Source organism: Carcharodon carcharias, chromosome 18 (assembly GCF_017639515.1).
Source record: "Carcharodon carcharias isolate sCarCar2 chromosome 18, sCarCar2.pri, whole genome shotgun sequence".
In the NCBI taxonomy this organism is placed as follows: domain Eukaryota; kingdom Metazoa; phylum Chordata; class Chondrichthyes; order Lamniformes; family Lamnidae; genus Carcharodon; species Carcharodon carcharias.
In genome coordinates, this window is record NC_054484.1 from 17,371,105 (window position 1) to 17,384,164 (window position 13,060).

General features: G+C 42.8%; 1 protein-coding gene across 4 annotated transcripts in view; it reads right to left on the reverse strand.

Moving 5' to 3' along the window:
* Positions 1 to 210: 210 nt before the first annotated feature.
* The window catches only part of LOC121290967 (amyloid-beta A4 protein-like), a 186,801-nt gene continuing 173,951 nt past the window's right edge, over positions 211 to 13,060 (reverse strand). For all 4 annotated transcript variants that reach the window (XM_041212048.1, XM_041212047.1, XM_041212046.1 and 1 more), the window contains 2 exons: positions 9,654 to 9,800; positions 211 to 1,318 (listed from right to left, as the gene is read on the reverse strand). In XM_041212048.1, the coding sequence (XP_041067982.1) occupies positions 1,217 to 1,318; positions 9,654 to 9,800 (249 nt within the window). In that variant the 3' untranslated portion in view covers positions 211 to 1,216. The remainder of the gene's footprint in view (positions 1,319 to 9,653; positions 9,801 to 13,060) is intronic.

The following is a 13,060-nucleotide window of genomic DNA, read 5'->3' on the forward strand; positions in this document are numbered from 1 at the left end:
CCACATGAACTGCGGCGAAGGTTCAAGAATGCAGCTCACCACAAACTTTTCAAGGGTGATTAGCAATGGATAATAAATAGACTTGCAGCGAAGCTCAGGTGCCATGAATGAATAAAAACAACCTGCTGCCATTGCCATTCCCCAGCACAAACAGCCCTCACTGTAAACAAATTGAAGATGTTTAAAAAAAAAACAGTATTCAAGCTACAGTTCATTAAGAATCGTGTTAAATTTATTTATGTAATACATTGTAGAAAGCCATTCTTAAAGCTACATCTGTACAACCCATCTTACCACTGAGAGCACATCTCAGTATATACATCTGTTTCGAGCATGTCCCCATGAAGTTGCTTGCTTTGTCACGGGGGTATGCAAGCCACAGGGACATAACTAATACAGTTACATTCAGAAAAAGAATCAAAGATTAACATGGATAAAAGATCCTAAGTAAACAACGCTGAGATTGGTACACAAAACACAGGCACAAGAAACCAGACATTTCCTTTATCCTGTAGCTCACAGACACTGTACAGCATCAAAGAAGATTCAGTTTAACAGCAGCTCTCTTGCAAAGAAAAAAAATGTTCCGTTGTGTTACCTGGAATAATCAACATTAACACTACAATTTTACTGCATAGTAAGCCTGCTTTTTCTCATCTTTGCCCTATTTCACCCCTCCCACCCACCCACCTCAAAAAAGAAATACCAAACCAGCATGGTATCCGCTCACCTGCGAAGCAGTTTAAACCAACCAAGACAGAAGCACCCAACACCCCTCCCCACTGATTGCAGCACAAATATGTTAAAGCATGTCGCAATTTAAGAAGGACTTCATAATCTGCACAAAATCACAAGATTACAGTACAACCTGCTAACAAACTACATGATAAATAGCAATTGGGTAGGAGACAAATATCATCATGCACTAAGTACAGAGAAATCCTAACAATTCACAAAAAACATTCATTAATAATCATGTAGTGAAACAGTTAAAATGCTCATCAAGAATACATTTGTGTTTGTTTCTTAATTTTCGCTTCTTCCAGTTCAGGCATCTACTTGTGTTACAGCACAGCTGTTCAAAAAAGGCGAGAATGAGCAGAATAATGGTACACGGAGTGTCTCGGGCAAACTGAACACCACACAGTAGAAGCTTTCATATGCTGTCCAGCTCGGGAGATTATACTACTGTTTAGAACAGATGCGTGAGCACGCTTTAGTTTTGCATCTGTTCAAAGAACTTGTACGTTGGATTCTCGTAGCCATTTTGCTGCATCTTTGAGAGATGGCGTTCCTCTGGAGTTACAGCGGCATCGACCTGTTGATAAGAGGCAAGGAATTATACAATTTTGCTGATATTTAAAAAAAAAGATTGCATAATGCATTTCACAGCCTTGAAGAACTGCAATGCACCAAGTTCTGGTCTGTGCTATTTGCTTATAATCTCTTGGCTTACTTTCTACGCATTCATCATAAACTGCATAAGCAGTTAGTAACACATAGAAATTACTATGCTGCAGTTCCTTATAAGTTTTATGTTCAACATATTGAACAGATTCTAACCCCACTCTTTTCCCATTTGTCAGTTCACACCTCCTTTTCTGAAATCACTGACTGTCCCTGGGGTAAGGTTCCATGTGCTATTCGGTAAACCTGCCCTAAATGGTCATGCCCCTACACGTGAGGCTCAAGCAAATGCCAGTGGGCAACGTGATCATGAAGGACATCACAACCGAGCCAACCTGTCCTGAAGACCAGGGGTTTGCACTCCCAACAGTGATCACAGGACAATTATCTGATTATTTCTTGCCTCACTAGCCAAAGGAATTGTATTCCAGTCCAGTTAAGTTGTTCAGCATGATTACTTGCAAGGTGCACTTTCTACGCATGCCCATGCATGTTAGGAAGCCTGAAAATTGCTTTGGAGCAGCACCTACATTAACATAGCCTTAATTGTTAGCAACAATCAGGAATTAAACCTCAACCTTATATCCTGGTTTAAGAAACTGCGACACAGGCAGCAGTGATAGGGGATTCATTGGTTAGGGGAACAGACAGGTGTTCCTGTGGCCGCAGACGTGACTCCAGGATGGTAGGTTGCCTCCCTGGTGCCAGGGTCAAGGATGTTGCAGAGTGGCCACAGGACCTTCTTCTGGGAGGGGGTGGTCAGCCAGAGATCGTGGTCCACATTGGTATCAATGACTTAGGTAGGAAGGAGGATGTGGTCCTGTAATCCGAATTTAGTGGGCTAGGTAGAAAATTAGCAAGCAGGACCTCAAATGTAGTAATCTCCAGATTACTCACAATGCCACATGCCAGTGAGTATAGAAATAGGAGGATAGGGCAGATGAATGCGTGGCTGGAAAGACGATGCAGGAGGGAGGGCTTTAGATTCCTGGAACTGACTCTGGGGGAGATGGCACCTGTACAAGCCGGTCGGGTTGCACCTGAACACAGCTGGGACTGAGTTCCTTGCGGGGCGTTACATTAGTGCTGAGAGGGTTTTAAACTAACTCGGCAGAGATGTGGGAACCAAGAAAAAATACTAGCAAGGAATAGCAGGATGCACAAAATACTGGGAGGGAAACTTAGCACTAGCGTAGAGGTTAGTAAATAAATAGGTAAAGTCAGAGTAGAGGAGAAAGTAACAAAATCTAAATCAGGGTTATATATGCATGTATGTGAATGCATGGAGTATAGTAAATAAGATTGGGGAGCTACAAGCGCAGATTGCCATGTGGAAATATGGAGTTGTGGCGATAAGAGAGACCTGGCTCAAGGAAGGGCAGAGCTGGATATTAAATATTCCCGGGTACAAGGTGTTCAGAAGAGATAGGAAAGAAGGAAAGGAGGTGGGATGGTGGTATTGGTTAAGGAGAGCTTTGCAGTGCTGGAGAAAGAGGATGTTCCAGAGGGTTCAAGGGCAGCATCAATTTGGCTAGAGCTAAGGAACAAAAAGGGTGCAATTACATTGCTCGGTGTAATCTATAGACCACCAACTAATGAGAAGGACATAGAAGAACAAATCTGCAGGGAAACTACAGAGATACACAAGCATTAAAGAGTTTAATTACCTGAACATAGGCTGGGACAGTGGTAAAGGGCGGAGGGGGGCAGATGTGCCTAGATTGTGTTCAGGGGAATTTTTGTACAACAGTATGTGTCCAATCCAACAAGAAAAGGCACACTTGTTGGACCTGGTTCTTGGAAATGAGGTGGGCCAAGTAAGTCAAGTGTCAGTGGGGGAACATTTAGGAGACAATGATCATTGTATTGTATGGTTTAGGGTGATGATAGAAAAGGAACACAGGAGATCCTGAGTAAGAATAATTAACTGGATGAGAGCCGACTTCTATGGGGAAAGAACAGAGCTGGACCAAAAAGACTGGAAGGGAAGACTGGCAGGAAAAAGTGTAGCTGAGTAATGGGCTACCTTCACAAAAGAATTGGTTCGGGCATAGTCAAGGTATAAACCATTGAAAAGGAAAGGTAGGGCAGACAAATCCACAGTTCCCGGGATGAAAAAGGAGATAGAAATTAAGATAAAGAAGAAAACGCAAGCTTATGACAGATGTCAGGTAGAAAATACAATTGAGAACCAAGAAGGATTGTTATGATCCCCAGCTGAGATCACCCCTGGACAAGCCTGATCCGAGGGTGGAACTTTTGTTTGTTTGTTTAAATACGTGGAGAGTAGCTACTGAACAGTTACAGGAGTCAGGTTACAAAAGAATAAAACATTTATTCAACAAGAAAAGACGAACTATATTACAATATTCCTTCACCTACAACTATACCTTTACAGATATATACAGGTCTGTAAGGATAGCATAAGTCACAAAACCTATCTTTATAAACCTATGGCACCCAGTGGTCAGACACACCATAACCTGACCTCAAGTGACAGAAGCCATCTCAACTAGATGCTATGGATCTCTCCCCAACTTCCCCCAGATACTTGTCACACCGTGAGCTAACCAGTCTCACTGAATTTTGCCCCTCACACAAGGGTTTCCAATCTCCAAGACCTCGCCTTGGAATCTATCCCAAACCGACGCTTTCTCTTAGACATCTTTCACAAGGGTTCACCTCCAGGGTTTTGAACTCTCCTTCTGATGTTCCTCTTCCCTGGGTCACCATATGCATTCAAGCTGTTTTCCATGCACTCTCTCTCACCAACTCAGCTGTAACAGTACACCACTGCTTCACATACCCATAGCAGAGAATTACAGCCTCTCAGTTGTCTCTTTGAACCTTCTTGCAAGCTGTTCTCACTTTAAATCTGAAGCTTGGAGCCTTTCTCTCTGTCCCTCACTCTTAACTTCACTGAACAAGACCTTTTCCCAGGTTCCTGTCCTTCCTTTTGACTACAAGGTCTGCTTTGGATTTTTCCCTCTTCCACTCTCCTGGATTTTTAGGGTTTTTCTTTAGTTTGGGACCTTTTTGTTCTTTTGGGAAATTTGCAGTTCCCTTTCCCAGTGTTCAGTCTCTCTGGGGTCCTGGCTTCAACTGAATTTAAAACTGTTGTTTCTTTAGTTCTGTGTGTTTGTCTGTGGGAGGAACCTGCTTATCTGCCTTCCCTGTTGCGAGGCAACAGCATTATTCTTTCTACTCGTGTTTACTTTTACTTTATAGGGATCGTAAACTTCTCATTAGAAAAGCAAGCAGCCTTTTAAAGTGAAACTAAAACTCCATTTGACCTTTCTTAACATACACATACAGAAATACAAATCAAACTTAAACTTCAAAACTAAAACTCATTCCTAACACCCGCAAATACAAATATAACTTAGTTAAACTATCTCTATTTCCTAAGAGAATGCAGAAGATTCAGAGGGCAGGTGAAAAAGCATATTAGAGAAGCAAGGAGTAATTATGAAACAAAACTGGCAGCCAACATAAAGGGTAATCCCAAAGTCTTCTATCGACATATAAATAGTAAAAAGGTGGTAAAATGAGGAGTAGGGCCTTTTAGGGGCCTAAAAGGGAATTTACACATGGACAAAAGGGCCATGTCTGAGGTATTAAATGAATACTTTGCATTTGTCTTTACCAAGGAGGTAGATGCTACCCAAGTCATGGTGACAGATGAGGAAACTCTGTCACTAGAAGGGTTCAAAATTGACAAGAAGGAAGTGTTGAATAGGCTATTGGTACTTAAAGTTGACAAGGCACCAGGGCTGGATGAGATGCATCCAAGGATATTGTAGAAAGTGGGAACAGAAATTACAGGAGCACTGGCCATAATTTTTCAGTCTTCCCTAGACTCGGGGGTGGTGTCAGAGGTTTGGAGAATTGCAAACGTTACACCCTTGTTCAAAAAAGGCTGTAAGGATAAGCCCAATAATTATAGACCAGTCAATTTAACTTTAGTGGTGGGCAAGATTCTAGAAACAATTATTTGGGATAGAATTTCAGTCACATGGAAACATATGGGTTAATAAAGAAGTGTCAGCATGGATTTCTAAAGGGGAAATCGTGTTTAACTAACTTGCTGGAGATTTTTGAAGAGGTAACAGAAAAGGTTGATGAGGGTAGTGCTGTTGATGCGGTGTACATGGACTTTCAAAAGGCATTTGACGCAGTGGCACACAACAGACTTGTGCAAAAAGCTATTGCTCATGGAATAAAACGGACAGTAGCAATATGGATATAAAATTGGCTGAAAAAAATAGGAAGTAGAGAGCAATGGCCAGTGGATATTTTTCAGGCTGGAGGAAGCCTGTAGTGGAGTTCCCCAGGGGTAGTTACTGGGACCCTTGCTTTTCCTGATACATATTAATGATCTAGATCTTGGTGTGCAGGGGTCAATTTCAAAGTTTGAAGATGATACGAAGCTTTGGAATGTTGTGAACTGCGAGGTCGGTGTAGAACGTCAAAAGGACATAGACAAGTTGGTGGAGTGGGCAGGTAGGTGGTAGATGAATTTCAATGTGTAGAAGTGTGAGGTGAAGCATTTTGGTAGGAAGCACATGGACAGACAATATAAAATAGGGGTGAAATTTTGAAGGAGTGCAGGAGCAAAAGACTTGGGTGTATATGTGCTTAGATCATTGAAGGTGGCAGGACAGGTGGCGAGAGCACTTAATAAAGCATATAGTATCCTGGGCTTTATTAATAGCGGCATAGAGTACAAGGGGGGGGTGGTTATGCTGAATTCATATAAGACACTTGTTAGGCCTCAATTGGAATACTGTGTACAGCTCTGGGTGCCACATTATAGGTAGGATGTAAACACATTGGAGAGAGTGCCGAAGAGGTTTACAGGTTCTAGCGATTAGAAACTTCAGCTATGAGGATAATTGGAGAGGTTGGGACTGTTCTCTTTGGAGCAAAGAAGGCTAAGAGGAGATTTGAAAGAGATGCCCAAGATCAAGAGGGGGCTGGACAAAGCAAATAGGGAGTTGTTCCTGTTCGTAAAAGGATCAAGAACGAGAGGGCACAGATTTAAAGTGATTTGTAAAAGAAGCAACCGTGACAGGAAAAAAAACTTTTTCATATAACGAGTAGTTCACATCTGGAATGCACTGCCTGGAAGTGTGGAGGAGGTAGTTTCAATCGAGGGATTCAAGAGGGCATTACACGATTATTTGAATAGGAATAATGTGCAAGGGTGCGAGAAAAAGGCAGGGTAATGGCACTAGGTCATAATGCTCATTTGGGGAGCCAGTGCAGACACCATGGGCCGAATGGCCTCCTTCTGTGCCGTTAAAATTCTGAGATCCTGTGATTTCAGTAGGTTTGTGAGTGGAATTTTCCAGTTTCAAAGGACATCAATGAAGGCAGTTAAAGCCTGTTACACAAGGTCACACAAGTCAAGAATAAAAAGGCGATTATAAAAAGAACAAGAGCAAAAAGACTTGCATTTATATAGCACCTTTCAATACTACAGGATGTTTTACAGCCTATGAATTACATTATGAAGTGTAGTCACTGTTGTAATGTAGCAAATGTGATAGCCAATTTACACACCCCATGCAGCAACATGATACAGACTAGTTCTGATATTTCCAGTTGTGGGTGAGGGATAAATATTGGCGAAGATGCCAGGGGGAACGCCTCTTCAAAATAGTGCATTGGGATATTTTGCATTTACCTGAGGGGTTGTTGCTGTAAGGCTTCATCTGAAGGACAGCTTCTCAGACAGTGCAGTACTCCCTCAGTATTACACTGGGCTATCAGTCTGGGTTATGTGCTCAAGTCTCTGGAACTGAATTTAAACCCATGACCTTCTGACTCAGAGGTGAGAGTGCTACCCATTGAGCCATGGTTGATGAAGAAAGGACAAATGAAACACATGAACTGATGCTCCTTGGTGCAAATTAATACTTCCAACCTTATAATGGTTTAATCTAAGGTATGAAATAGCAATTGCATCCAAATACTTGGCCATTACTGGACATTGAACCCAAGTCTTTATGGAGTTATATTCAAGTTTTCTTAAAGGAAAGGTTTGCGCCCTCCAAGGGTTACCCAGTAACAGAATGCCAACTTGGTCCTTTCCCAATTGCTTGAGCATGCCTCAATAATAAGCAGTCTTCAAGGAGACATCTGTGGGCTTGACAATAATGTAAAAAGACAACTTTAAGACATAGACACAGAGGATTTGGGTAAATATGGAAAAGCATTTCAGTGTTTGCTAGATTAAAGAGTATAAATTGTACTGTGCATTGTTGGTGGCTTTTTTGGGAATGAACAGGAAGTGCAAAAAAAAAGCAATTTAATTTCTCTGAGAAGACTCAAATGCAATATAAAAGTGCGAAAACAATGTTACTGTGGGAACCTGGTGCACTGTTTTGCAATCCGCTCTGCGAGATTTCACTATACTCCAGTCATCAGGGCTGTTCTAACTTATTTGAGAAAATCTAGTACTGCTATGTATGGGGTTAGAGCGCTGAACTTTCTAATTGATCCATCTCATCTGTATTCATTTATTCATGCTTTCTACGCTATGTCCAATGCTGTCTTTTAATAATGTGATAATGTATTGCCTTATCTGGCACTTAGCCAAGTAGCAAGATAATAGGTTCAATCCTTACTCTGAGCACAGATGGCTGATCTCAGTTGGGGATGACAGTAGTGCAGAGGTAGGGGGAGGGGTGTTGGCGGGGAGGACGTGGTACCAGAACTTACCTGAGGGCCAGAACTTTACATCCCACAGATGGGCGTGCGCCTGACCCAAACGGACGCGAAATAACGCGAGATGACATAGGGCGAGCGCCCCCCGACATCAATGCACACTCAAGCAATATTTCGCTCGGCAGGTGTGTGCAGCAGTCAGAAGTGTGCCCAACGACAATTAAGTTGGCAAATAAGCCCATTAACGATGCAATAAACAGCGATTTTACGTGGCCCATCTGCATTCATGGTTGGTGGACTGGCCATTCTCCCAGGGGGCATTCACATTTTTGCTCAAACCTTGACCCAGCACGGGATGAAATTTCCATGGGAAATAAAATAAAGAGAGATATCTGGGTGCTGTTTTTGTTAAATGAGGTATGCTTTCAGGTGCTTGATTGTGCTGCATGGACATGTTTTGCAGCATTTTTGTCATGTCCTTTAGTCTCTGGAGGTTCGCAGCTCCTTGGGGCAGCTGCATGCCTTCAGGCAGCTTTCTCAAAGCGCTCACCCGCACCCTCGGTTACGTCGGTATTTGCCCTCTCCCTGCCCCCACTCCAGCAGTGGTGAGCATTTCAGTGTGTGTTTCACGCTGCCTGGTCATTAATTGGCCAGCCAGTGTGAAATCGTGGTTGGGGACTGATCGCAGCCAGTAGCCCATTTCCTGTCTGCTCCCAGGCCCGCCAATTGTGCGCACTGGATGACCGAAAAATTCAGGTCTAGGATTCTAGACTTGGGTGGGGAAAACAAAGCTGGCGTGCAAGCCTGGATTCCTGTAACACGCCTACTTTCCAACTTGTGATAACTTGTGTGGAGCATAAACCTGTTGGGGTGAATGGCCTTTTTCTGTGCTGTAAACTCGATGTAACTTCGTGAAAGCATGTTTATGTGAGCATCATAGGCTGTAACATAAAGTTGGATAGCTTGCAAACTCATCTCAGAAATTATGTAAAGCACTAGACAGTATATAGCATATGAAACTGTATCACAGCAAATAATCGGGAGGATGCAAACTTGGAATACCAAAAGATCGACAAAGCTAGTCATTTGGCTACTTTCAGGGACCAATGTTTAGTAAATTGTTGAGTCAAATTCACATTAATCTCACAGGCTGATGTCTGCAGTAAAACAACACCCACCATTAAGGGTCATGCATGAATGGGCCAAGTGACTGGGAGTGTGACATCCTGCAACTATTTCTTACACTTACCACTACCAATGTTATTTGCTATCCTCAGGCTGCAGTTTTACATTGAAAGCCCTGGGGGGAGTGACAATGTTAGTTCCTGAGCTGATCTGAGTAATAAGAATTCGCTTGGCAGAACAAATCATTTGTACAATGTGAATAATGTCTACTTGGGCAGAGAACAGTAGAGAAAGTGATTGCTCAGCAATAAATCAAAAAATTCAGGCAAGGGAGAACATTGGAAAAGGGGGGAAAATACAATGCAAAAACAGCATTTTTACCAACAGGATATAAAGAGAGATCTTCGGCAGATTGTTTGGGTTTATGCAGTTGGTAAATAATTACCTACCTCAACAACCCCATGATGGATAGATGTATACTGCTTCTTTTTCAGCATCACCAGGGTGATGACAATCACTGTTGCTATGACAACACCTCCAACCATGAGACCAATGATAGCTCCTTTATTTGATCCAACATCCTCTGGGAAAAACACCTATAAAGAAGAGTTACACATAGATATAACCCAAACGCAACACTTCCTGCACAACATTCAGGAGATAGTGCATTACAAAATGTTTGTGCCCAGAGAGAGCTCTGCATTCACTTTATCGCAGGGTTAGAAATTTATAATCCCAACGTGTGTCATCTTTGCATTGAAAACGCAGACATTTATATCATTAGCAAAACAGCTGCTCTTCTCTATGTTGCATTATGTCTCAACCATGCAAGATAATCTTTTGAGGCCTGTTGTGATATTTCACAAAACCACAAGATCGCAGACTGAGTTTATTTGAAAAGTGCATCTGCAGATCTGAATGTCTAACATACTGCCGAGGAATTCAATTACTGTGCAAACAAACAGAGATATATTTTTAAAATGGAAACTATTTTCATTACACATCCTACTCTGGCTGGCTGCAATCTTCAAAAGGACACATGCACACACAGAGGCAGGGAGACACACGTGCATAGGGACAGGCGGCCGGGGCAGGCATGGGGACATGGCCAGGGCAGGCACAGGGGCAGAGAGGCAGCTGGCGTGGGCACAGGGACAGGGAGGTGGCTGAGGTGGGCAAGGGGAACGCGGTGGCGAAGACGTGCGGTGACAGAGGCTTACTACGGCCGAGGCGTGCAAAGACCGAGGCACGGAACTGCTGATTTTTAATGACACAGGAGGCCATTCAGCCTATGGTGTTTGCACCGGCTCTCCAAATGAGCATTATATTGCCATTGCCCTGCATTTTCCCCGTACCCGCGCTTCCAGGCAGTGCATTCCAGACCCGAACCACTTGCGTGAAAAACTTTTTTCTCATGTCACATTTGCTTCTTTTCCAAATCACTTTAAATCTGTGCCCTCTTGTTCTTGATCCTTTTACGAGCAGGATCAGCTTCTCCCTATCTACTCTGTCTAACCCCCTCATGATTTTGAACCATCGCTATCAAATCTCCTCTTAGCCACCTTCTCTACAAGGAGAACAGTCCCAACCTCTCAAATCTACCCTCATAGCTGAAGTTTCTCATCTGTGGAACCTGTAAATCTCTTCTGCACTCTCTCCAATGTGTTCACATCCTTCCTATAATGTGGCGCCCAGAACTGTACACAACACTCCAGCTGAGGTCTAACAAGTGTCTTATATAACTTCAGCATAACCTCCCTGCTCTTGTACTCTATGCCCATATTAATTAAGCTCAGGATACTATATGCTTTATTAACTGCTCTCTTTACCTGTTGTACCACCTTCAATGATCCATGCACATATACACCCAAGTCTTTCTGCTCCTGCACCACCTTCAAAATTTCGCCCCTTATTTTATATTGTCTGTGCATGTTCTTCCTACCAAAATGCATCACATCACACTCCTCTGTGTTGAACTTTATCTGCCACCTACCTGCCCACTCCACCAACTTGTCTATGTCCTTTTGAAGTTCTACACTGTCCTCGCAGTTCACAACATTCCAAAGCTTCATATCATCCGCAAACTCTGAAATTGTCCCCTGCATACCAAGATCTAGATCATTAATTGTATCAGGAAAAACAAGGGTCCCAATACCCACCCCCGGGGAACTCCACTACAAGTCTTCCTCCAGCACGAAAAATATCCATTGACCATTATTCTCGGCTTCCTATTTTTCAGCCAATTTTGTATGCGGTTGCTACTGTCCGTTTTCTTCCATGAACAATAACTTTTCTCACAAATCTGTTGTGTGGCACTGTGTCAAATGCCTTTTGAAAGTCCATGCACACATCAACAGCATTAGCCTCATTGTCCTTTTCTGTTACCTCTCCAAAAAAACCCAGCAAGCTAAACATGATTTCCCCTTTAGAAATCCATGCTGACTCTTTCTTATCAACCCATAAGTTTCCATGTGACCACTAATTCTATCCCAAATAATTGTTTCTCAAATCTTGCCCATCACTGAAGTTAAACTGACTGGTTTGAAATTGCTGGCTTATCCTTATAACCTTCAGTCCTCTAACACCACCACAAAGTCTAGGGAAGACTGAAATATTATGGCCATTGCCCCTGCAATTTCTACTCTCACTTTCTTCAATATCCTTGGAGGCATCTCATTTGGTCCTGGTGCCTTGTCAACTTTAAGTACCAACAGTCTACTCAACACTACCTCCTTATCAATTTTGAACCCTTCTAGTGACAAGAGTTTCCTTGTCTGTCACCATGGCCTAGGTAGCATCTACCTCCTTGGTAAAGATGGATGCAAAGTATTCATTCAATATCTCAGCCATGGCCCTTTCATCCATGTGTAAATTCCCTTTTAAGTCCCAAATTAGCCCTACTCCTCCTTTTACCACCTTTTTACTATTTATATGTCTATAGAAGACTTTGGGATTATTTTTTATGTTGGCTGCCAGTCTTTTCTCATAATCCCTATTTGCTTCTCTAACATGCTTTTTCACCTCCCCCTGAACATCTGTATTCTTCTTGGTTCTCAATTGTATTTCCCACCGGACACTTCTCATAAGTACACTTTTTCTTCTTTATCTTAATTTGAATCTCTCCTTTTTCATCCAGGGAGCTCTGGATTTGTTTGCCTTACCTTTCCCATTCCATGGAATATACCTTGGCTGTGCCCAAACCAATTATTTTTTGAAGGTAGCGTTATTGTAGTGTTAAGTTATTGACCAAATGTTTAAAGTACTTACGTCAACAATCCTCTCCGCTACTTTAACAAAGATATTTAACATAACGCAAGTGGGGACGTGATACAAATGCATTAAACAGTTTGTAGTTGAGTCGTGTTCCTTCATTCATTTATGGGACGTGGGCGTCGCTGGCCAGGCCAGCATTTATTTCCCATCCCTAATTGTTCTTGAGAAGGTGGTGAGCTGCCTTCTTGAACTGCTGCAGTCCAGAAGGTACACCCACAGTGCTGTTAGGGAGGGAGTTCCAGGATTTTGGACCCTGTGACAGTGAATGAATGGCAGTATATTTCCAATCAGGATGGTGAGTGACTTGGAGGGGAACTTCCAGGTGGTGGTGTTCCAATCCAATTGCTTCCTTTGTCTTTCTAGATGGTAGTGATCGTGGGTTTGGAAGGTGCTTTCTAAGGAGCCTTGGTGAGTTCCCACAATGCATCTTGTAGGTGGCACAAATTGCTGCTACTGTGCGCCGGTGGTGGAGGGAGTGAATTTTGTGGATGGGATGCCAATCAAGCAGGTTGCTTTGATCTGATGGTGTCAAGCTTCTTGAGTGTCGTTGCAGCTGCACTCTTCCAGGAGTTGGAGAGTATTC